Source organism: Pseudonaja textilis, chromosome 2, assembly GCF_049901715.1.
Source record: "Pseudonaja textilis isolate UNSWEBS1 chromosome 2, rPseTex1.2, whole genome shotgun sequence".
In the NCBI taxonomy this organism is placed as follows: domain Eukaryota; kingdom Metazoa; phylum Chordata; class Lepidosauria; order Squamata; family Elapidae; genus Pseudonaja; species Pseudonaja textilis.
The window spans coordinates 131,297,211-131,320,405 of NC_141991.1; the positions used below are offsets into that span (position 1 = coordinate 131,297,211).

The 23,195-nt window shown below is 40.3% G+C and overlaps 1 protein-coding gene across 4 annotated transcripts in view; it reads left to right on the forward strand.

Annotated features, from left to right (window-relative positions):
- Nucleotides 1-23,195, forward strand: part of GALNT6 (polypeptide N-acetylgalactosaminyltransferase 6) — a 73,592-nt gene that overhangs the window by 13,111 nt on the left and 37,286 nt on the right. For all 4 annotated transcript variants that reach the window (XM_026714690.2, XM_026714694.2, XM_087925294.1 and 1 more), the window contains exon 2: nucleotides 21,404-21,984. In XM_026714690.2, the coding sequence (XP_026570475.1) occupies nucleotides 21,497-21,984 (488 nt within the window). In that variant the 5' untranslated portion in view covers nucleotides 21,404-21,496. The remainder of the gene's footprint in view (nucleotides 1-21,403; nucleotides 21,985-23,195) is intronic.

The following is a 23,195-nucleotide window of genomic DNA, read 5'->3' on the forward strand; positions in this document are numbered from 1 at the left end:
GCAGTCCCAGGATCTGCCCAGGAGTCAGGAAACAATGCGGCCTACTGGTAGGCCTCTGACAAGAGCCAATGACCCTGGGGCCGCAGGCAGAAGGAAATAATGTAAGCTGTAACCAGGTCTGGATGTGGCCTACGTGGAGGCCGGGAATCCCAGCACACGCCCGCGCCTCCTTTTAGTCAAAAATTTTTTCTGTTTAAAAAAGAGGTTTGGTACGAACCAGGGCCTAGCCCAGAGACCAATCAGCCAAAAGGTGAACGCCAGGCAGCTACCCCTGCCGGACGGACCGGGAAGGGGTGGGGGGCAGAGCTGCAGGGCCAATGGGCCCTATTTCTGCAGGAGGCCTGTCAGTAGAATGAAAGACAGGCTGAGACTCCCAGGCTGCCTAATGATCAGTTAAGGCTGCAGCCTGTAAAAGGGCCTCTAGTAATGGCGGACGGCCATGCGGCCACTCACAAGATGGCGGCCGTTCCAGGGCACACCCAAGATGGCGGACGCCACAGGGGGCACAAGATGGAGGCCGCAAGTAACGGAGGCAGCCCCAGCGGCGGTAAACTCCCAGGAAAAAGGAGAAATAGACCCTTTGGGAGAACCAGGAAGCGTTCCCTGGGCTAGATGGCGTTCAGCGGGGAACGGCGGCTAAAGCGAGTAGAGGCAGGCAGAAATGAAGCGGCCTCGGCGGAGCGATTAGGCGGCAAACGAAGCAGTGGGGGGCAGCGCTCGAAGCGCTCGTTTTCTCCCCTTAAGGAAACGGTTCGGATATTAAAAACACTCCCTGGGAGTTCAAACCTGAGTTCCTGTGCTGCCTGCTGGTGATCCACGAAAGCGATGAGAAGAAGGCCTAGAATGCTGAACGACCGGAGCAAGAGAAAAACAGCCTGTCTGCCACGAGGCTGAGCAAAAAACTGGGGAGCGCCCGAGGACCACGTGATGGTGAGGCGTTCCTCAATTCAAGCTCAGCCTGTGAGAGCCGAGACTGGAGCTCCTCCCAACCTGGACGCTCGAGACAGCTCTATGGAAAACAGAATATTTTCATAGTCATGTACTTTCATGGCAGGCTTTCAGATCCAACTATGTAGAGTTCCAGGAATTCTCACTCAAATTATGTTGGTGATATCTACAGTATGTTCCATGATGCTGTATGTTCTTATTTTACTTGCCAGAAAGTTACTTCACCAGACATGCCTGAGAACTGAATTTTTCCAGGTACATGGTTTAGAAGATGGGAAGCATCTCATTTGGAAGTATAAGACAGTCACATCTGCAATATAGGTAGTCCTTGACTTACAACAGTTTGTTTAGTGATCGTTCGAAGTTACGACACTGAAAAAAGTGACATGACTACTTAGGACTTAGGACTAATAGACTGAGAAACAGTTTCTTTTCCAAGGCAATAATTGTCTTGAATCAAACAATACATATGTGATTTAGCCCTATGTATATAGTGATATTTTTAAACTATCTAACTTACTATATGTTTTAGATAGGTTTTAGACTAGGTTTTTAATTATTATTTTAATTATTTTGATTTTTAAATACTCTGTAGTGTGATTGTGATGTGGTGTTTGGGACACTGTGCTGGAGTAGCTTTCAAATTTCATTGTATTTGTGGAATGCAATGACAATAAAGGTATTCTATTCTATTTTTCACACTTATGATCTTTGCCCATGGTCACGTGATCAAAATTCAACCACTTGGCAACTGGCTCATATTTATGACGGTTGCAATGTCTTGGAGTCATGGGGTCACCTTTTGCGACCTTCTGACAAGCAAAGTCAGTGGGTAAGCCAGATTAATTTAAAGACCCTGTTACGAGATTAACAACTGCAGTGATTCACTTAATAACTGTAGCCAGAAAGTTAGTAAAATGGGGCAAATTCACTTAACAACAGTCTCACTTAGCAACAGAAATTTTGGTCATACGTCGAGGACTAGCTGTACGTAGAAACATTGAACCAGTTAGGAGGAAGAGATTCTCCAGTTAAGAATCCTTTTGTATTGTAAATACCTACTGTAAATTAAATGCTCTTAGATGTTCAACCTGCAAGGCAGTGGGGTTGGCCTGAATGGTGATGGTAGGCATGACGATGTTCCACATCTTAGGAAGATGGAGTTCAAGGCATAAGATATCCAAATATTTTATGATTGAAAGATTAACAATTACATTTTAACCATAATGCAATTATGTAACTAATGCAGAACTTTAGGGAACCTTTTATACTTTCCAATTGTTCAGAATTGTGTCAGATGTACTGGACATTGCAATTCCCTGAATCCCCAGGGAGAAATCACCAAAGTTTGAAGAAAAGGCATTTGAAATCTATTTTGTGTTAACAGTTGTACAGACATAATAATTAGCCAGTTCAGTATCAATATATATACCAGTATTCGGTTCACAATACTTATATTTTCCATGGTCTCATGATATGATAAGAGTGGCTGATTACTGATCTTGCTTACTTTATAAATGATTACTTTATAAATCATGCCATAAAAATAATTCTTCAGCTGGTTTTGATATATCTATGTTAGTTTTTCCATTAATGTGATAGAAAATGTCAGTGAATGTAATCACTATACTAAAATAATAATTGTGGCTTATTTTTCAGGTTTATAATCTTAAGAGAAAAAGTGTTACAAAAGGCTTAGGATGTTTATTCTTTCATTAGTAATAAATGCATTTATTACTTTTAAATACACTGCTCAAAAAAATAAAGGGAACACTTAAACAACACAATGTAACTCCAAGTCAATCACACTTCTGTGAAATCAAACTGTCCACTTAGGTAACAACACTGATTGACAATCAATTTCACATGCTGTTCTGCAAATGGAATAGACAACAGGTGGAAAGGATAGGCAGTTAGGAAGACATCCCCAATAAAGGAGTGGTTCTGCAGGTGGTGACCACAGACCACTTCTCAGTTCCTATGCTTTCTGGCTGATGGTTTGGTCACTTTTAAATGCTGGTGTACTTTCACTGTAGTGGTAGCATGAGACGGAGTCTACAACCTACACCAGTGGCTCAGGTAGTGCAGCTCATCCAGGATGGCACATCAATGCGAGCTGTGGCAAGAAGGTTTGCTATGTCTGTCAGTGTAGTGTCCAGAGCATGGAGGTGCTACCAGGAGACAGACCAGTACACCAGGAGACGTGGAGGATGCCGTAGGAGGGCAACAACCCAGCATCAGGACCGCTACCTCCACCTTTGTGCAAGGAGGGACAGGAGGAGCACTGCCGGAGCCCTGCAAAATGACCTCCAGAGAGCCACAAATGTGCATGTGGCTGCTCAAACGGTCAGAAACAGACTCCATGAGGGTGCTAAACGTCACAGGTGGGGTTTGTGCTTATAGCCCAACACTGTGCAGGATGTTTGGCATTTGCCAGAGAACACCAAGATTGGCAAATTCACCACTGGCGCCTGTGCTCTTCACAGATGAAAGCAGGTTCACACTGAGCACATGTGACAGACGTGACAGGGTTTGGAGACGCCGTGGAGAATGTTCTGCTGCCTGCAACATCCTCCAGCATAACTTGTTTGGCAGTGGGACAGTAATGGTATGGGGTGGCATTTCTTTAGGGGGCCGCACAGCCCTCCATGTGCTCGCCAGAGGTAGCCTGAGTGCCATTAGGTACTGAGATGAGATCCTCAGATCCCTTGTGAGACCATATGCTGGTGCGGTTGGCCCTGGGTTCCTCCTAATGAACGACAATGCTAGACCTCATGTGGCTGGAGTGTGTCAGCAGTTCCTGCAAGATGAAGGCATTGATGCTATGGACTGGCCGCCCATTCCCCAGACCTGAATCCAATTGAGCACATTGGGACATCATGTCTCGCTCTATCCACCAACACCACGTTGCACCACAGACTGTCCAGGAGTTGGGGCATGCTTTAGTCCAGGTGTGGGAGGAGATCCCTCAGGAGACCATCCACCACCTCATCAGGAGCATGCCCAGGCGTTGTTGGGAAGTTATACAGGCATGTGGAGGCCACACACACTACTGAGCCTCATTTTGACTTGTTTTAAGGACATTACATCAAAGTTGGATCAGCCTGTAATGTTTTTTCCACTTTAATTTTGAGTGTAACTCCAAATCCAGACCTCCGTGGGTTGCTAAGTTTGATTTCCATTGATACTTTTTGTGTGATTTTGTTGTCAGCATATTCAACTATGTAATGAACGAAGTATTTAATAAGAATATTTCATTCATTCAGATCTAGGATGTCTTACTTTTGTGTTTCCTTAATTTTTTTTGAGCAGTGTATATGTATAATCATCTCAATCTGTATATACTGTAAGCCAGTTCTGTCTCTAATTTCTCTTCAGTCTCTTTTAATGAAAATTTTAATTGAAAGTTTTATTAAAGTAAAATTTTAATTAAAAAATTTAAAAATAAGAACGAATACAATCTAAAATAGAATGAAAAGGGAGAAAAAACTCTAAAAGTGCAGAAAGAAAGAAAAAGGAAAAGACAATTAGATATAAAGAAAGATGTAAACCAGTGGCTTCAGTTTTCTTCACAGCATCCTAAGGGATGTTGGGACTAGAAATCCAGCCACATGGAATATTCTAAACTAGGGAAGACTACTCTTGAGAGAAGATTGATCAATTAGTTATATTTTCTAATAACATTAACCCCAAGGACCATTGAGTAATTATTGGCATATAGGTTATCTTTCCAACCCTGAAAAAGGCTAAAAGCAGGACATGGTCACAAAGACCTTAAAAGCCAGGAAAATAATTAAACCTAACATGAATGAAAGCACTTGCTAGAACTTGGGTAGTAATTCAGAAACTTTGGGGAAAAGATTTGTTGAGAAGCTGTCAGGCTGGAAGGAGGAGTCAAGCGGGGAATTAGCCTTGATTCCTTGTGCAGCTGCAAAAGGCAGATTGTTGTAATATAGGTGGAAGTCAATAAAGTTGCTTGCATGTGCTATTGTTAGTGGCTCTGGTTGCTTGTGCCTGACAAGTTGCTTATTCTGACTTTCACATTATAAGAGATTTTATTCTGACAAAGGCTAAGAAATGAGGCCAAGTGACTCTACTGAGCTACTAATGTCTGTCTCACTTGCATTCTGCCTTTTATCCTTCCCCTTGTTTTTTTATTATCTATTTAGTTTTGAATAGCTTTTAAGATGCCTCATGATCCAGTTTAATAAAGTTATACAGCCAGCTCAATTTGATAAAGTTATAAAGCCAAATCGATGAAAGAACAACCAATTCCATAAAATGGCAAACAGTGAAAAGTTAACATTCATATACTGGCTAGAAATGCTTTCAAAAGTCATAGCATAATTATGCATCGAGGGCATTTGTAACTTTCAAAGCTGTAATTGGTTTTCACAGTCTATAGAGATTTTTTTTTCATCACCTGTGATTATTTAGGTCTTTTGTCAGCTGTATTTAGTCACTTAGCACTGAATTTCCTGCACTGTATCTCTGCTGATTCCTTCTCTAATTAATTGCAGAATTTGGAAGGCATGATGGATCCTTTTGAATGGCCTTCACACTTTGGGCGGCGTCCCTTGGCAGCTCCTCTTTTCAAGAGCAGAAGGGACATGTTGAGTCTTGTCAGGAAAGACAGTTCTGAAAGTTCTGGAGCTGATTCTTTAAAGTTTGGAAGTTAATAACCAGTGCTTTGAACTGGACCTGTAATCGACAATCTGTGTAATGGCCGTGGCATGGATATTACCTAAATTGGCTAGGTCAGTTAAAATAATGACTGGTGCACTCTAGAGGAATGGGAACTTCTGAGGCATTTTTTAAATGGAGCCCTGTGTAAAATGCATTGCAACGGTGTACTCATGAGGTCACAAGTCAGGGCCTCTGGTTCAAAAAAGTGTCCAATTGTTAGACAGGCCAAAAATGAGCAAAAGTCCTCTGGCTATACTCTCCATTTGGAGTTGAAAACTCTAGAGCACCCAAATCACAAACGTATTCCTTTATAGAGAATGCAGTCCCATCCAAAGCAAACATTGGAACCAGCATAAAGTTAGATATGTCCCCAGTGAATAGCCGTCCTGTACTGCAAAGATTCAGTTGGCTTATCCAGCAGGGCCATTTTAATGCATGGGCCTCATGGGCACGTGCTTTTGGGCCCCGCGAGCTTAGGGCTGCCATGCTAATCTGTTTATGTTAACCTTTCAATGCACCTTGTATCATATAAATACAGCAACTGTATGGCTTACTGAGTATGATTGTGTTTTTCAAGCCTTGTGTATTGTTCAGATGTTTATCATGTTAATTAGTTGTTGCCACACAGCATGTTTTTAATGTTTCAACACCAATTTTGTTGGAAGTGCCAATAAAATAAATATATGTTTAATTTTATTGACCATTTACATTTTTATTCCTGTGAGTAGTTGTCATAGGGGCCCTGATACACTGCTTTGTCCGAGGCCCATAATGCTGTTAAGATGGCCCTGCTATCCAAATCTTCACAGCCTCCAGAAACTGGGTCAGACCTGGATAGTGATACATAAATATAGGTAGTCCTTGACTGACAAACCATTCATTCAGTGACCTTTCAAAATTACAATAGCACAAAGAAATTGACTTATGACCAGTCCTCACACTTATGACAGGTCATTGAATCAAAATTTGGGCTCTTGGCAATCAGCATGAAATTACAATAGTTGTCGCATCCCAGGGTTATGTGACTGCCATTTGCGACCTTCCCACCTGGCTTCTGACAAGCAAAATCAATAGGGAAAGCCAGATTCGCTTAACAACTGCAGTGATTCACTTAACATAGCCTAAAAGGTCATAAAATTGGGTGTGACTCGTCCATCCTGCTTAGCAACAAAAATTCTGGTCCCAATTGTGGCCATAAGTTGAAGACTATAAGTATCATCAGCATATTGATGATATCTTACCTCAGACTAACAGTTGGCCATCCCGGCAATGCCACACAGATACTAAATGGCACAGGAAGACAGCCAAGCTCCACAGCATTTCATATCGGAGCAATCAGTAATCATTTTTTAAAATCAAAGGTTATGCAAAGCATTTGGCATAAAGGCTCATGCAGTGCCATTTCTTTTTCTGTGTTTAATAATGAACTGCCCACTTCCTTTCTTTGTGGGCCTCAAAGCCTGAAGATCAGAGGAGTGAATCAGCCATTGTTCCATTGCGTCCTTTCAACAGAGGAATAGCCATGGCTAAAAAAAGAAAGAAAGAAAATAGTTGTAGCAGTGAGCTTTTCTCTTACTGTGGGTCTGTCAGGTGCCTGACAATGCTGACTATGATGCTGGCTCCTGTCGTTAAGGCTGAGTCACGCTAATAAATAATAAGGCTTATCCTCCTTGTAAAACACAGAACTTGATAGTTTTCCAAAGAGTCTGGGATGCAGATTGTGATTCATCCAGACAGTGTGTGGACATGCCTATTCTTATAAAAGGAGATTGGCTCGGTTTTTTTTATTTTGTTCCAATTGCAATCCAAAACAACTTAGTATAATTAATGCTTTAAAAACAGCAAAGCCATTAATAAGAATAAAGGATGAACCTAAAAAGATAAAATCATTTATCACTGTGTTAAGCTGACAGCTTATGTGGCAGAACATTAACTTTCGTCTCTCATTCATGTTACTACTAACTCCTTTCTTTTTTCCAAAGAAAAATCTCATCTGTTTTGACTTGCCTGATGCTTAGTGCCCAGATAGATTTGGGAGACTGGCAGTTTCTTTTCTCCTGAGTTGTTGTGATCCTCCCTAAGCCTAGCATTTGTTTATCCTACCAGTTCTTGTGGACTGGCTGCAGCTGGGATGGAATTAGCTCATCACCTGGTGCCTTAGCTAGTTTGCAGGTTAAAATTGTTTTATTTATTTATTTTAGAACATCACTCACAGCGACTCCAGACAGCTTAGAAATAGTAAAAACACAAAAGAGAAATAAAAATAAAACAAAAACAATAACCCTCACCCACCTACCCCCAGCCACAGCACACAATTAAATAAACCATTTGATGGGCTCCATCACGCTCTGGGTTTCCCAAGCCCATTGGCAAAACCTACCCTGTTTCTCCAACAATATTGGCCTCCTTCCTATTGGCCTCCCCCAATAGGAAGTCCCAGCATGTTTTATAGGCATGAAATGAAATTAAGCCCCTCCCCCCCAAATTAAGGCCTATATTAAAACATGCGGAATGGGGGAAAATGGTGGGGGGGGGGGGGGCTTGCCGTTAGGAAGTACTTTTGTTGTACACCCGGTGCTGCCTGCGTTGACCCTGATATAGTGCTGCCTGCGTTGACCCCGAATACAAAGTGCCTCACCAACGCCGAGGTCAACATCCAAGCCGTCACCCCCACCCAAAGATGCAAGTGGGGGGAAATTAAGTCACCCCTGAAAAGACGGCCTAGCCATTTTTTCGGGGCTCAAAAAAAAATAAGACCCAGCCTTATATGAGAAATACCGTATGTCTTCAGGGCCCTCTGAAAGACTCCGAAAGTGGGGGCTAGTCTAATTTCCACAATGATGATGTTCCTAAGGGAAGGACCCACCACAGAGAAGGCTCTTCTTCCTGCCAAGTGTACTTCCTGCCTCTCCACTCTAGTGGATTGGGTGGATGTGACCGGCAAGAGACAATCCCTCAGATAAACTGGTCCGTTCATCCTCTGAATTGACATATGCCCCAAGCATATGGCAAAAACAAATATTCCTGGAGGTATACAAGAACAAAATAGAATTAAAAGGTGGAGGAAGGAAACCATTGAGCAAGAAATAACATTAAAAGAGGATATGGCTAAAGGATCTGTACTCCCTTATACTACTTTGAGGACCCTGAATAGGTTGAGAGTTGGAGTGCCTAAATGTAAAACCAAGATGCTCAAGTAGAGGTTCTTAGTGGATAACAACACTCTCTGTATCCACCTCAGCTGGTATGTAGCTATTACAGAAACATGTACCAATAATGACTTATTTTTGGCCAAAAATAAGAAGGTGGCTTCATTCTGGCAGTTTAAAGTTTGATTTAGGCAGGAAAAGAAGGTAAAATTGGTGCTTTTCTGAGTTGATACGCTGGTTATTTGCCACAGGGTTACAGAAGAATATGGCCTTGCCAAGAGATGTAGAAACAGGAGCTGTGAAAGTTATCTTAGTCCAGCCTTTCCATTCTAACTCCCAGAATTCTTAGCAATGGCCGTGGTGTGTGGGGATGAGTACAAGTCCATATACAGGTAATCCTCACTTATCAACCACAATTGGGACCAGCAACTCCATTGCTATGTAGCATGATTGTTAAGGGAAACATCAGGTTACTTAGCATCAGTTCGGGCTCTGGTTGTTAAGTGAATCACCTCGAATCATGACTGCAACTTGCAGCTTCCTGCCAGCTTCCCCGCATTTGCTTGTCCAAAGCTGGCTGTGAAGGCTGTAAATTGGTTTGCACAGTGGCCCAATTTACAACCACACGACGTTGCAACGGCCACAACTTTGCGGCTCAATCATAAGTCTCCTTTCCCATCATAGCTTCAAATCGTTGCTGAACAAGCAGTCTATAAGCAAGGACTATTGGCACTGTGGTTAGAGTGAAGTATTGCAAGCTAACTTACTGGTCACTTCCATCAGTTCAATTCTGACTGGCTGAAAGTTGACTCAGCTTCCAAGGTCGGAAAATAAGGACCAGATTATTGGGGGCAATATGCTGACTTGTAAACAACTTAGAGAGGACGGTAAAGCACTGTGAAGCAGAGTATAAGTCTAAGTGCTATTGCTATTGGCATCTAGGAATTACCCAGTTGAAGAAGGATGTTTCGGTTCTCCAGATAGGTCAGCTTTCTGTAATGAAGTGTTTCCCCAATGTGTCAAAGTTTAGTCCACATAATCCCCTCCGCTATTCTGGAAGCCTCTATGTATTATTGGGCTATTAGGGCAATTATACTCTTCAGGCTCTGGTTTCTCATAAAAGGAGAGGAAGTGCAAGCAGGGTGGTCATGTCAAAAGTTTCCTATAAATGAAGAATTAGTTTAGTTAATTCACCTAATTAATTTAATTATTTGTCCAAAGAAATAAACTGAGAAAGCAAGGGTATTTTTAAAAAATGAGAAGTTGGAACAAGTTAGGTAATTGTTGGCTGCTGGTGGCAAGGTTTTGATGGTACACTTTGCCTACCTGATTCATTGGGTCCAAGCCTCATTGAAATAAATAGGTGGATTTTGGTTTCAGATTCTTTTTATAGCTTTCGTGAATTCAAGATGTCATTTGTATTTGAAAAATACTCTTCATCTTTCTGAAATGAGATGAAAAGAGGCTTTTGTTTCCACCCCTCTCATTAAAAATCATCTGCAAAGGAAGGCAAATGATTACCTATCCAAGATGATGCCACCACTTATATTGGTTAGCATTAATGTGATGACTTCATGCACGTGTTGCCTTCTTTGGCATCATTAAAGTTTGTTGGGAATGCTGCCAGTCACCTATCTACAGAAAAAAAAAAAGTTTCCCATCAGCTGTTTCAGTAAAGTATGTGTTGGAACATGTCTTTGACCTAACAAAGGCCACTATAACACCGCTGACTTACATTATTCCTCGGTGTTTGTTTTACAAGTAACATGTTTTTCTAAGCGGTGACATGATCAGTAAGCTTAGGCAAATTGTTTCATGCTTCACTGCTCTCAGCTGCAGAAAGGAAAGATCAAGGAAAGGTGCAAAATGGTAGAAGCAACTAATAGGCATCTTCTTGCCTGATCCAATGTATTTTACCTGGTATATGCAGAATAAAATTTGGGCCTGATGGGGATTTCAAAACAAAGCCAAAACACTGTTGTTAGATCTCATAACAAAATGGTTGGTGAACGCTTTTCGTTCTTTTGTTTTTGAGGGTCCTTGTAATGCTTCTAGAACAGTGATTTTCAAACTTGGCAAGCTCTAGAATTCCCTGGCCAGCAAGATTGAAAAATGTTGTTCTAGAGCAGGGGTGTCAAACTGGTGGCCCACGGCCTGGATGCGTCACACACAGGCCACGCCCACCCCAGCTCCGCAAATGGGGAAAAGTCGCAAAATGTCACGTGACATGGCTAGTTTGACACCCCTGTTCCAAAGTATTGGTATGAATTAAGTTAACCTTCACGGCCTAATTCCTTTAGGTCTGCTGATAGCATTGCCCTTAGAATTCCCAGCTCCTTAAGTCCCCCACCCCAAATTTGGAAACTATAGTCATAACACATCTGGGGGTGCCAAGTTGAATATAAAGCCACTTTACATTATTTGTTACTAGCAATGTTTGAAATCAATGTAATAAATTAGACTGTCTCTTTTTATTAATTTTACAAAAACTTATTACATTAATCAAGCAATATATATTTTAATCAGAAGAGTTTTATTTTTAAAAAATGCAGGTGACGTTCTCTGGAGATGCATTCCACCTTTTCATTTCTTAGACAGCCTTCATTATGCAAGAGTATAGAACAAAAATTAGCATTGGTGTTTGCTGGATTTATATATGTGTATATTTTTCAAGAACTCAAGGCAACATATTTAGAGATCTCTTTTCATTTCCACCCCAGAAACTCTTATGAGGGCAAAGTGGAGCCAAGTATGACTGACCCAAAGTAACTAGTTAACTGCTGTAGCATACTTTAAATCAGGGGTGGGCAACTATGGCCCTTTTATGAATTATGGACTTCAACTCCCAGAATTCCTGAGCTAGCAAGCCATAATTCATAAAAGGGCCATAGTTGCCCACCCCTGCTTTAAATAATAGTACACCTCTTTTTAAAATTTTCTGAGCAACATCATGCATTTGTATTGGTCAGGAGATGCATTGAACATAACAGAAAAGTCATGTGAGGACTGTGCTACATACCTTCTCTCATTCAAATTGGCTATGTTTTCATATACGGGTAGTCTTTGATTTACAACAATTTGCTTATTGACTGTTAGAAATTACAGTGTCACTGAAAAAAGTAACTTATGATTGGTTTTCGTACTGATGACTGCTGCAGCATCCCCATGGGCACATGATCAAAATTTGGCACGCATTGATGACAGTTGCACTGTCTTGAGCTCGTGGGATCACCATTTGTAACCTTCCCAGCCAGCTTCCATCAAGCAAATGGGGAAAGCCAGATTCACTGAACAACTAAATGATTCATTTAACAACTGCAGCTCAATGGTGGCAAAAGTCATAAAATGAGGCACAACTCATTTAACAACTGCCTTGCTTAGCAACAGAAATTTTGGACCCAATTGTGGTTGTAAGTCAAGGACTACCTATATTGTACCTTTTGGAAGATCTGTCAAAACATCAATATTCCCATTAGAATCATCTCGCAGTTCAACCACACAGCAATCTGGGATGGAGAAAAGCAACTAGGTACAAATTATCAATATATCAAGCTATAGAATAGAATAGAATAGAATAGAATAGAATAGAATAGAATAGAATAGAATAGAAGAAAAGATACATTCATCAAGAATCATAAGGGTCAACACCTAATAATAGTCATAGGGTACAATAAACAATCAAATCATACTAGGAAACGGTCAATAAAAATCGTAAGGATACAAGCAGCAAAGTTACAGTCATACAGTCATAAGTGGGAGTAGATGGGTGAAAGGAAGGATGGGAAGATTAATAGTAATAGTAATGCAGACTTAGTAAATAGTGTTGAGGGAATTATTTGTTTAGCAGAGTGATGGCATTCGGGGGTGGAATTGTTCTTATGTCTAGTTGTTCTGATGTGCCGTGCTCTATAGTATGGTTTTGAGGGTAGGAGTTGAAACAGTTTGTGTCCAGGATGTGAGGGGTCTGTAAATATTTTCAATACAATCTCGGACACAATTCTTTCTGCTTTGGAACAAGCCATAAATCAGGCCATAAAGTTGAGTGTGAGAACAAATAAGAATTGAGTAATAACCCATTATGTTTGTATATGCATAAGTTGGCAAGTGCTGGATGGTTGTCTGACTTTTATACTTTTAAAAAGTTCATAGTTAGCTAATTCTTAAATAAGAATGATTAAAATTGCCAGATTTTAAAAATATGTAAAACACAATTCTTCAAGTGTCTGAGCAAAAGCATTGTGTACCATTACATAGTTTGTGTATGTGTGTACATACATGCCTATATACATATATGTAAATAAAATATAAAAGTAATATATTAGGTTTGTTGGACTTAAATCTGTGAGAAATAATATCTGATAGCCTGAAAAGTTACAGCTGCCTGCCAGAAATTTAGCAAGTTCTTCTTAAGAAATATTGCCTTCCAAATATTCACAATTGATAAAAGTATTGTGCACGCATATCAGTTTTCTTTGGATACTTGTTAACCTAATTTTAGCATTTTATGTTGTTTATATTGTACTATAGGTAAAGTCTTGATTTAATTTTTGTAGAGTTTATACTCTTGGAAATCTATGATATAAAGATAATCACGATGCACTTCATTCTGATTTATTTCAGAGTTTATTGGTAAGATAAAATTTAGATTTGAACACAAACTGGCGCAATTCAAAAAGACTTCAGAAATATTAAAAATTCCCATAAAGCATTCATGTCTATGAAATCTGAATAAGCAAGATCATCCTTTTGCATCTCTACCCTCATGATAAAATTAAATTCTTGAAAGTGTGTCTAAGATATGATTGTATTTGAAAGAGGAAGAAAAATGTATGCAGCGTCTCTTTTTTTCTAGCAGGAGCTGGAATTTTATTTTCTTAGCTACTAGTCTTTGAATATATCGTATAGTTCTTTTTTTTTTTCCAAAATGCAATGTAGCAATCTGGGCAACGAGTTGATCTTCTGAATAGGGTGTTGTTTAGCTCTTGTCAAACTAAGAAAAGGACATCCTGTTTGAACTAGGTGGAGTAGGTAATTTCAGCTTAACCAAACGTTGACACTGCCAGGGATTTGGCATTGCTTTGATAAGGAAAGTTCTCTTCCAAGAGAAAGGGGAACAGCTGTTGCTTTCTGCATGTACCTTGCCATGTCCATTGTGACCCTCTGTGACAAATCATATTTTCCTCTCCTGGAAGGGAGTCACCATTCTTCTTTGCTAAGCCTGCTTGATGCCTCATCTCCATAACTAAAGCTGTAATGGTGAGAGGATTCTACAAGTAGCCCTCACAAAGAAGTATTTGATAGTAACTAGAAAAATCAAGCTAAAATCTTACATAATATCACTCCTGTGGGAGAATAGTTTCTATGAAGATAATCTGATTAGGATGGGCAGTCAATTTTTTTTTTATTATAGCATAGTTATGTGCCCCATAAATCCACTGCACCAACTACTAAATTTTCAAGCAGGAAATGAAAGTTTAAAGACTTCTTTTAACTTCCCATTTTTGCAACAATTTCGTTTTTTTCCCTTTGGCTTTGCATTTGCAGTTAGTGATTGGTCACCAAATTTTGTTTGATTCTGGTCCTGAATTCTTCCTAAACTGAGATTGTTAACATAATTGGGTTTTAAATCAGCTAATCCGTTTTTTTCAGTCTTAAGCAAATGTAAAAAATGTTTTCATATCAGGCTGATCCCAGAACACCTCTGAAGCTGCAGCTGGTTTGATTCTCTAGCTCCTCTGAACATCTCCATTCTGAATTATTCCAAAATAATGAATAAAGTATTTAACAATGTTTTAATTACCATGTTGTTTTTAGCTTTTACAACATATGAAATGATGGTAATGAATTTTCAGTTGACGGTAATTTACAGTCAATGGAAAATGTTATATAGTAGTTAATTGTGTGTAGTTCTTTTGATTTGATTGATGGTTTAGATTTAGAATAAGATGGAGGAAATTAGAGGCATCATGACTCTAACCACCCATATACAGGGAGTCCTCAACTTACAACCATTCATTTAGCAACCGTTCAAAGTTGCAATGGCACTGAAAAAGCCTTCCTCATGCTTACAACTTACAGTCTCCCCATGGCCTTGCGATCCACATTTGGGCACTTGGCAACCATTATGTATCTACGATGGTTATAATGTAGGGTGTTCCAAGGCCATGGCAACCTTCTCAGCCAACCTCTGAAAAGCAAGGTCAATGAGGGAAGCCAAATTGGCTTAACAATGACTTGATTCATTTAACCACCATGGCAAAAAAAGATCATAAAATCAGGCGCAACTCACTTAACAACCAACTTGCTTAGCAACTGAAATTCTGGAATTACCAATGGGGGTCAATAACTTGAGGACTATTTACATTAGCTAGATGACATTCTTGAGGTTCCAACTCTTGGCTTATTTCTGAATTTCTGAATAAAGTACAATTAGTCCTCGGCTTACGACCATAACTGAGCCCAAAATATCTGTTGTTAAGTAAGTTTTGCCTCATTTTGCGATCTTTCTTGCCACAGTTGTTAAGTGAATCACTGCAGTTGATGAGTTTGTAACCTGGTTGTTAAGTGAATCTGGCTTCCCCATTGACTTTGCTTATCAAAAGGTTGCAAAAGGGGATCACCTGACTCTGGGACACAGCAGTGGTCATAATTATGAACTAATTGCCAAGCACCTGAATTTTGATCACATGATCATGGGGATGCTGCAAAGGTCATAACTACGAAAAATTGTCATGTTTTTCAATGCTGTTGTAACTTTGAACGGTCACTAAATGAAACTGTTGGTAAGTCGAAACCTGTATATGATTATATGTAGACTTACCTTCTATGCATGGGTGGTATGAATTACTTTTCATCCGTTTTCCTTTCAAGTTTACTAGTTCTGCCTTAAATGCAGATATGCAGATAAAGAGAAATGCTTGATCTTAGCTCTTTTTTCATCTGCAATTGGGGAATCTGCAGTTGGGGAATACTGAAAAGGATAGCAGGATTTGATCTACCAGTCTTACAAACAGAGCTTCCCTGCTTGGAATTTCTGTTCGATATACATTTGAATACAGTATGAATTCGTATTTAATTTTTAATAAGAGAGTGAGCAGCCATTTGTTTAGAATGGTATAGGATCTCTTGTCATGGGCAGAAGGTTGGATTAAAAGACCTCTAAGGTCCTTTCCAGACCTAAAATTTTATGTTCTCTGAAGCTTTGGTTCAGCAGGGAAAACATGACTTGAGGAGCTGCAGTTAAGAGGACCTTGAAGCGAGCTCTATTTTACAGAAGGATCCGTAGCATAGTGGGAGGCAGGGAGGCAGACACAATTTCCTTGTACAGTAGGTACTTCAGGAGGTGGAATTACAGGACTGACTCTAGTATGCCAAACTATTTTTCAAACATGCTGCAACAATCATGGGTAGCAAGCTGGGTGATAAAAACCAGCTTGGAGTTAGACCCATCAGCCAAGGCCTAGATATACATGGCAGAGAGGCAATTTACCTTACTTCGTTGCCTGCAACTGTATAAATGCAGTGTTTAATCATCAGCAAAAAATCATCATGCAGTTTTGGGCTAAAATATCACAACTGCTTTGGTGGGAGCAGTGTGTTGCGGCCCACTGGCGGCTAGTGGAGCTGGCAGCAGAGTTGGACAGTGAGGAGGTTGGGGAGGAACATGGGCTAGTCCTGGAGGCCGAGGAAGGCTTGGACAGGGGCTCTGCGTCAGAGGCAGAGATGAGGCCAGGGTAGTCTGACAGCTATTGGCTGTCTTCATAGTTGGGCGGCAATGAGGCGGGGGAGCAGCTGGAGCCTGTTCCCAGCCTGCGCATGTGCAGAGCTGCCAAAAGAAAAGAACAGTTATGAACTAAGGGTCAATGTGGGAGTAAATCCACAGGTGGACAGTGAATGGCCCCTCCCATAGGGATTAAAAGAGGAGCAAAAGGAGAGGGGGCTTGTGCAGGAAACAATTTGTTTGTTGCAGCAGTGTGAAGATCTGTCTGTCCATCTCAGAGACTCTGTGTGAGTCCTTCCTTGTCAGCACTGTGTTTGAAAATATTTACTTGGCAGCTCTCCAAGCTAGATAAGCTCTGTGCTGGTTTTGCTGGGACAAAGAGTCTGCTTAGTGCTTTTTGGAGAAGTCTAGTCAGAACACAGTGACAGATACTCACATAGAGTTTTTTTTTTTTAATCCCTCAACCAACATTCCTGATTAGAAATGAGGTCTTTTGAAATGATGCTGTGTGCCTGCTTGTATCTCTTGATTGAAGTCATAAACCTTACCCCGTGGCTCTTTAAGAGCAATTGTTTATATTCGTATGATATACATTTTGAAAGAAGCAGCTTTCTCAGTTGTATGTTAGCTTTTGCCATTGGGAAGATAAAGTAGGAAATAAATCATTATAAGACTGCTGTATTTAGGCAGACAGACAGACTGTACTTTTGGTTGCTCTGTGTATGATTGGGAAGAGCAATTTGCAGAGGCCGACACAGCAGCCTCGTGCATTTACAAGTAAATGTGTGATCAACCCAGATATATTGGATTTTTCCCATGTACAGTTTGTCTAAAATTATGCATTTTGTTCTTGCAAATAAATACAATATTCATACAAAATGGTTAAAGTGGGTTTTCAGCTTTGTGCCAATGTGATGGCATGTAGAAACAAACCTTTTCTTTTAAACTGCAGAAGTTCTCTTCCTTGTTCCTTTTGGAAGTTTTAGGTTCCATTTGCAAATTTACCTGTGTAGAAATCAACGCAATAAACTATTTTTTATTGACTCAAAGACAAGATTGTGAAAAAGCTAACCATTTCCTGAAAACGACACAGCCCGGTTCCAAGTGGGCACACCTCTATGATTTTAGTCTTCCTGTAGCCTGGCTCTGTTGTGGGACTAACTTGTTTATTTGGTTCCAAACAAGATTAATTGTGCAGAGGAATTAGGGCTAATTAAAACCTCATTTTTCTTATAGCTGTTATGATGTCCTTTTGAAGGCTGGCATCGCTTCCAAAATCTGCTGTAGTTTATTGCACTTCCGTGTCTTTATGAGCTTGGTTTCCTTATCTTTAAATTTAGAAAGGAATATATACAGTTTTAAAGATGTGGCAATGCACAAATCTGGATCTCATACCCAGATTATAAGGCTCATTACTGGAATAAATAGGGGAACAGTCTTTCCGATCCTGGTGAGAAGGATGTTGCTGTTATTTATTTTTCAATGGGTCAAAGAAAGGTGTGGAACTCTCTAGCCTCACCCTGGTGAGAATACAAGTAGGTCTCAATGCAATTAAGGAACCCTACAAAATGATCGATTATTCAAATTTCCACTATTCAAAGTGGTGTTTCTATGAAAAATATGATAATGGATTTCAGCCTCGATAGAAATAGGTAATAAAAATTTTAGACATGATTTCTATGTGTGTATTAATGAAATATTACCATAAAGGATAAAAAGATATACTTCAATTTATATTAACCAAAATTGCAATGTATTCCTAGAAAGCAAAATATCATTCCTATAAATAATCTGCCAATGATAAAAATATCTCTCAATCTTGTAGATGTTTGCAAACCACAAAAAGCAGATGCAATTTTAACTTTTTCTTTAATTCTCCCTGCTTTTTTTTACTGTACTGTGCATGGTACAGGTGAAACTTGAAAAATTAGAATATTGTGCAAAAGTTCATTTATTCCAGTAATGCAACTTAAAAGGTGAAACTAATATATGAGATAGACTCAGTACATGCAAAGCAAGATAGTTCAAGCCGTGATTTGTCATAATTGTGTTGATGATGGCTTACAGCTCATGAAAACCTCAAATCCAGAATCGCAGAAAATTAGAATATTGTGAAAAGGTTCAATATTCTAGGCTCAAAGCGTCCCACTCTAATCAGCTAATTAAGCCATAACACCTGCAAAGGGTTCCTGAGTCTTTAAATGGTCTGTCAGTCAGGTTCAGTAGGAATCACAATCATGGGAAAGACTGCTGACCTGACAGTTGTGCAGAAAACCATTATTGACACCCTCCATATGGAGCGAAAGCCTCAAAAGGTAATTGCAAAAGAAGTTTGATGTTCCCAAAGTGCTGTATCAAAACACATTAATAGAAAGTTATGTGGAAGGGAAAAGTGTGTAAGAAAAAGGTGCACAAGCAGCAGGGATGACCACAGCCTGGAGAGGATTGTCAGGAAAAGGCCATTCAAAAGTGTTGGGAACTTCCACAAGGAGTGGACTGAGGCTGGAGTCAGTCCATCAAGAGCCACCACACACAGACTGATCCTGGACATGGGCTTCAAATGTCGTATTCCTCTTGTCAAGCAGCTCCTGAACAGCAAACAACGTCAGAAGTGTCTTACCTGGGCTAAAGAAAAACAGAACTGGTCTGTTGCTCAGTAGTCCAAAGTCCTCTCTTCTGATGAGAGCAACTTTTGCATCTCATTTGGAAACCAAGGACCCAGAGTCCGGAGGAAGAATGGAGAGGCACATGCTGCAAGATGCTTGAAGTCCAGTGTGAAGTTTCCACAGTCTGTGTTGATTTGGGGAGCCATGTCATCTGCTGGTGTTGGTCCACTGTGCTTCATTAAGTCCAGGGTCAACGCAGCCATCTACCAGGAGATTTTGGAGCACTTCATGCTTCCTTCCGCAGATGAGCTTTATGGGGATGCTGACTTCATTTTCCAGCAGGACTTGGCACCTGCCCACACTGCCAAAAGCACCAAAACCTGGTTCAATGACCGTGGGATTACTGTGCTTGATTGGCCAGCAAACTCGCCTGACCTGAACCCCGTAGAGAATCTATGGGGCATTGCCAAGAGAAAGATGAGAGACATGAGACCGAACAATGCAGAAGAGCTGAAGGCCACTATTGAAGCATCCTGGTCTTCCATAACACCTCAGCAGTGCCACAGGCTGATAGCTTCCATGCCAGGCCGCATTGAGGCAGTAATTGCTGCAAAAGGGGCCCAAACAAGTACTGAGTACATATGCATTCTTATACTTTTCAGAGGTCCGATATTGTTCTATGTACAATCCTTGTTTTGTTGATTGCATGTAATAATCTAATTTTCTGAGATTGTGGATTTGGGGTTTTCATGAGCTGTAAGCCATAATCATCACAATTATGACAAATCACAGCTTGAACTATCTTGCTTTGCATAAAATGAGTCTATCTCATATATTAGTTTCACCTTTTAAGTTGCATTACTGAAATAAATGAACTTTTGCATGATATTCTAATTTTTCAAGTTTCACCTGTAGATTTAGACATTCCAAAATCTCAACCTATTTTAGCATTGCTATAATCATGTTCCTATCATTCAGTTAAATGAGAATGTTCCTCTAATGTAATAATAAGCTTCTTCTTTTTTGAGCTTGTACTGTTTTCCTTCGACAGAATGTTCCTTTTCTCCATTTTACACACAGATGAAGATGAACAATGTCTAAAACTGCAATTGCACATGTGCTATCTCAATTGCATACAGGCTTAACCTCAGACTTAACTGAATTTTGGATTGTCTTAAACGGGACCTGGTATCAATTTTCAATCTGCGCTAAATCAAATATCTTGTTATTTGAATGTATACTAATCACAACTTATCAGTGTGCATAAATATTCAAAATATCATAACCTTCCATGTCTTTCTTTCTTTTTCTCTCTTTTTTTCTCTTTCTCACTCTGTATAGTTGTCTCTGTCTATCTGTCTGTATAGTGTTTACTAAGAAAAGATTATACACTGAATTAAAAGGCTACAAAAACATAAAAAGTAGAAAAACTATGTGAAAGAATAAAAATGGAAGTGAAAATGTAAGAAAATGGAAAAAAAAATCAAAATGTACTTGGATCTCTTTTGTAACAGTTACAAGCATAATATTACCATTTCCATTCTCCCAAATTATATATCAAGGTCCCCTTCTTCCATAAACAGTCCTTTGTAACCAATGAATCCTGAAATCACCGCTTCATTTTTTGTTTTTGTTTTTTAGCAAAAACTCCATAAAGAGTTTACAAAATTATTGTTCTTTCCTTAAATCAAAAGCTCTGGGTGCTCTTCCGGTATTGGCCGTAGAGCCAGTAACTAAATCCTGCCATGTCCATAGCACATACAATAGAACAAAATTAGAATTTCCAGTGGTTGTTGAAAAGTGTTTCCTTAGAATTTAGTAGCATTTGTATAGCTAGGATCTACGATGGCTATTTTTGTACACTGAATAGATCAGGATTGAGACAGTGTTTTTCCCAACCATGACAGCTGAAGAGTTTGTTTGTTTGTTTTACCCCATACATTACTAAGTGGATGGCTTAGCATTGTAAAAAGATGGTGCCCTAGAACACGATGATGATGTTAACCATCAGTCGTGTCCAACTGTTGACGATTCTATAGGCCAAGACTCTCTACAAAGATCTTTCCATCTTGCACTGCTTCTTTGAGTCTGCCTATGCTCAGGCTGTGTCAAGCTTTGATAGGTTTGATAGTGTCCCACCCCTGTGTTCTTTGATGGCCTGGTTTCCTTTTAGTGCTTCCACAGAACATACTTCAAAATATAGTAAGAAGGCTCTCTGTTTGGGAAAGAGTTTGGTGGCACTCATAATCATCCTTCTGATTTTTCTGGCTTTTGTCTCCCTGTATGCTTCTCAGGTTTGGAAGAAGATGGTGAGATCTCACAGATCAACTGAAGCTTTGAGAAGAGTGCAACTTTGATGAAGGAGTAATTGCTGGACATCAGCCGTGATGAGGCTACTCCGAAGGCATTATGGCCCACTAAAGCTAGCTTTGGTGGGCATTGTCTTTGTAATCTTCCTTTTCATAATGCAAAGAGATGTGAGCAGTGGGGAACAAAAGGAGGAGCCATGGCTGAAAAATATTGTGGAGAGAAAAGACCAGATGATAGATATAATGATGGGAGCTGTCAACAATATCCGTGACTCTATGCCAAAGCTGCAGATCCGGGCACCAGCTCAACAAGAGGCCCCTGAGCAGGACAGCAAGTCTTGCTTGCCAGGCTATTATACACCAGCAGAACTGAAGTCCTTCATGGAGCGTCCACCCCAGGACCCCAATAGCCCTGGTGCTGATGGAAAAGCTTTTAAGAAGGACCAGTGGACACAAGAAGAGACAAAGGAGAAAGACCATGGCTATGAGAAGCACTGTTTTAATGCCTATGCCAGTGACCGCATTTCTCTTCAGAGGGCCCTTGGACCTGACAGCAGGCCTCCAGAGTAAGGTTCCCCCCCTCCTCTCTCCTTCCTGTAGGAATAATGCTTCAAAGCAACCCAGGATAACTGTAAGCAACCATTTGCTTTATCACATTGGGCATGCAATCATATGGGAAATGAGCTATTTGCTAATACCTGCCACCCAGGTATTATTTGGGTTTTTTTTATTTAGGTAGCAAGATATAATAAAATCATGGTATGTCCATGTTAAGGGACGTGGTGGCTCAGTGGCTAAGCTTGTCAATCAGAAAGGTTGGCAGTTAGGCAGTTTGAATCCCTGGCGCCGCGTAATGGAGTGAGCTCCCGTTACTTGTCCCAGCTTCTGCCAACCTAGCAGTTCGAAAGCACATAAAAAATGCAAGCAGAAAAATAGGGACCCCTTTGGTGGGAAGGGAACAGAGTTCCATGCGCCTTTGGTGTTTAGTCATGCCAGCCACATGACCACGGAGACGTCTTCGGACAGCGCTGGCTCTTCGGCTTTGGAACAGAGATGAGCACTGCCCCCTAGAGTCGGAAATGACTAGCACGTATGTGCGAGGGGAACCTTTATCTTTACCTATGTCCATGTTAATCAGTAATTGCTGCCCATATGTTTGCATGCCCGGTGGAATAAAATAATGAATTTTATGGGAATATTGATTAAGATGGTGTTCCTGGACATTCTGGTTAATTCTCTAGCCTTTGAGTGAAGAACACCTTTTAGATGTTAATTAAAACCCCTCTCTGTCTGAATCCTTGCAAACATTCGCCATTTCTTAAATACAGAGAGTTTGCTTTTATGTGTACATACTCCGTTTAGTTAAGATGTGTGGATAGGCAGGTTTACAGAGAAAAATGGTCTGGTTAATTCCTTTTAAAGCATCTACATTTCTGGTCTTGATGTGCATAAAGAGAAGGCTTCCTGTTTTGCAAAACATCTTGTTCCCTTGGAAGAGTAAGAGTGTTATTCCTGTGGATACTAACTCAGATGATGGGAAATTTGCAGCCCTCCAGATGCTATTCCAATACAACTCCCAGCAGCCCCAGTCAGAATGAGCAATAGTGAAGGATGCTGAGGGTTGTAACTGAGCAACATCTGGAGGATCTGAAGTATTTCACCTGATTTATAGATTAACACCACAGTTTTTTTTATCTCAAGTTAAATGATCTTATAGATAAGATTTCAGATTTAATCAGGAGAATGTCATGTTTCTCAGGCCATATTTTAGATCAAA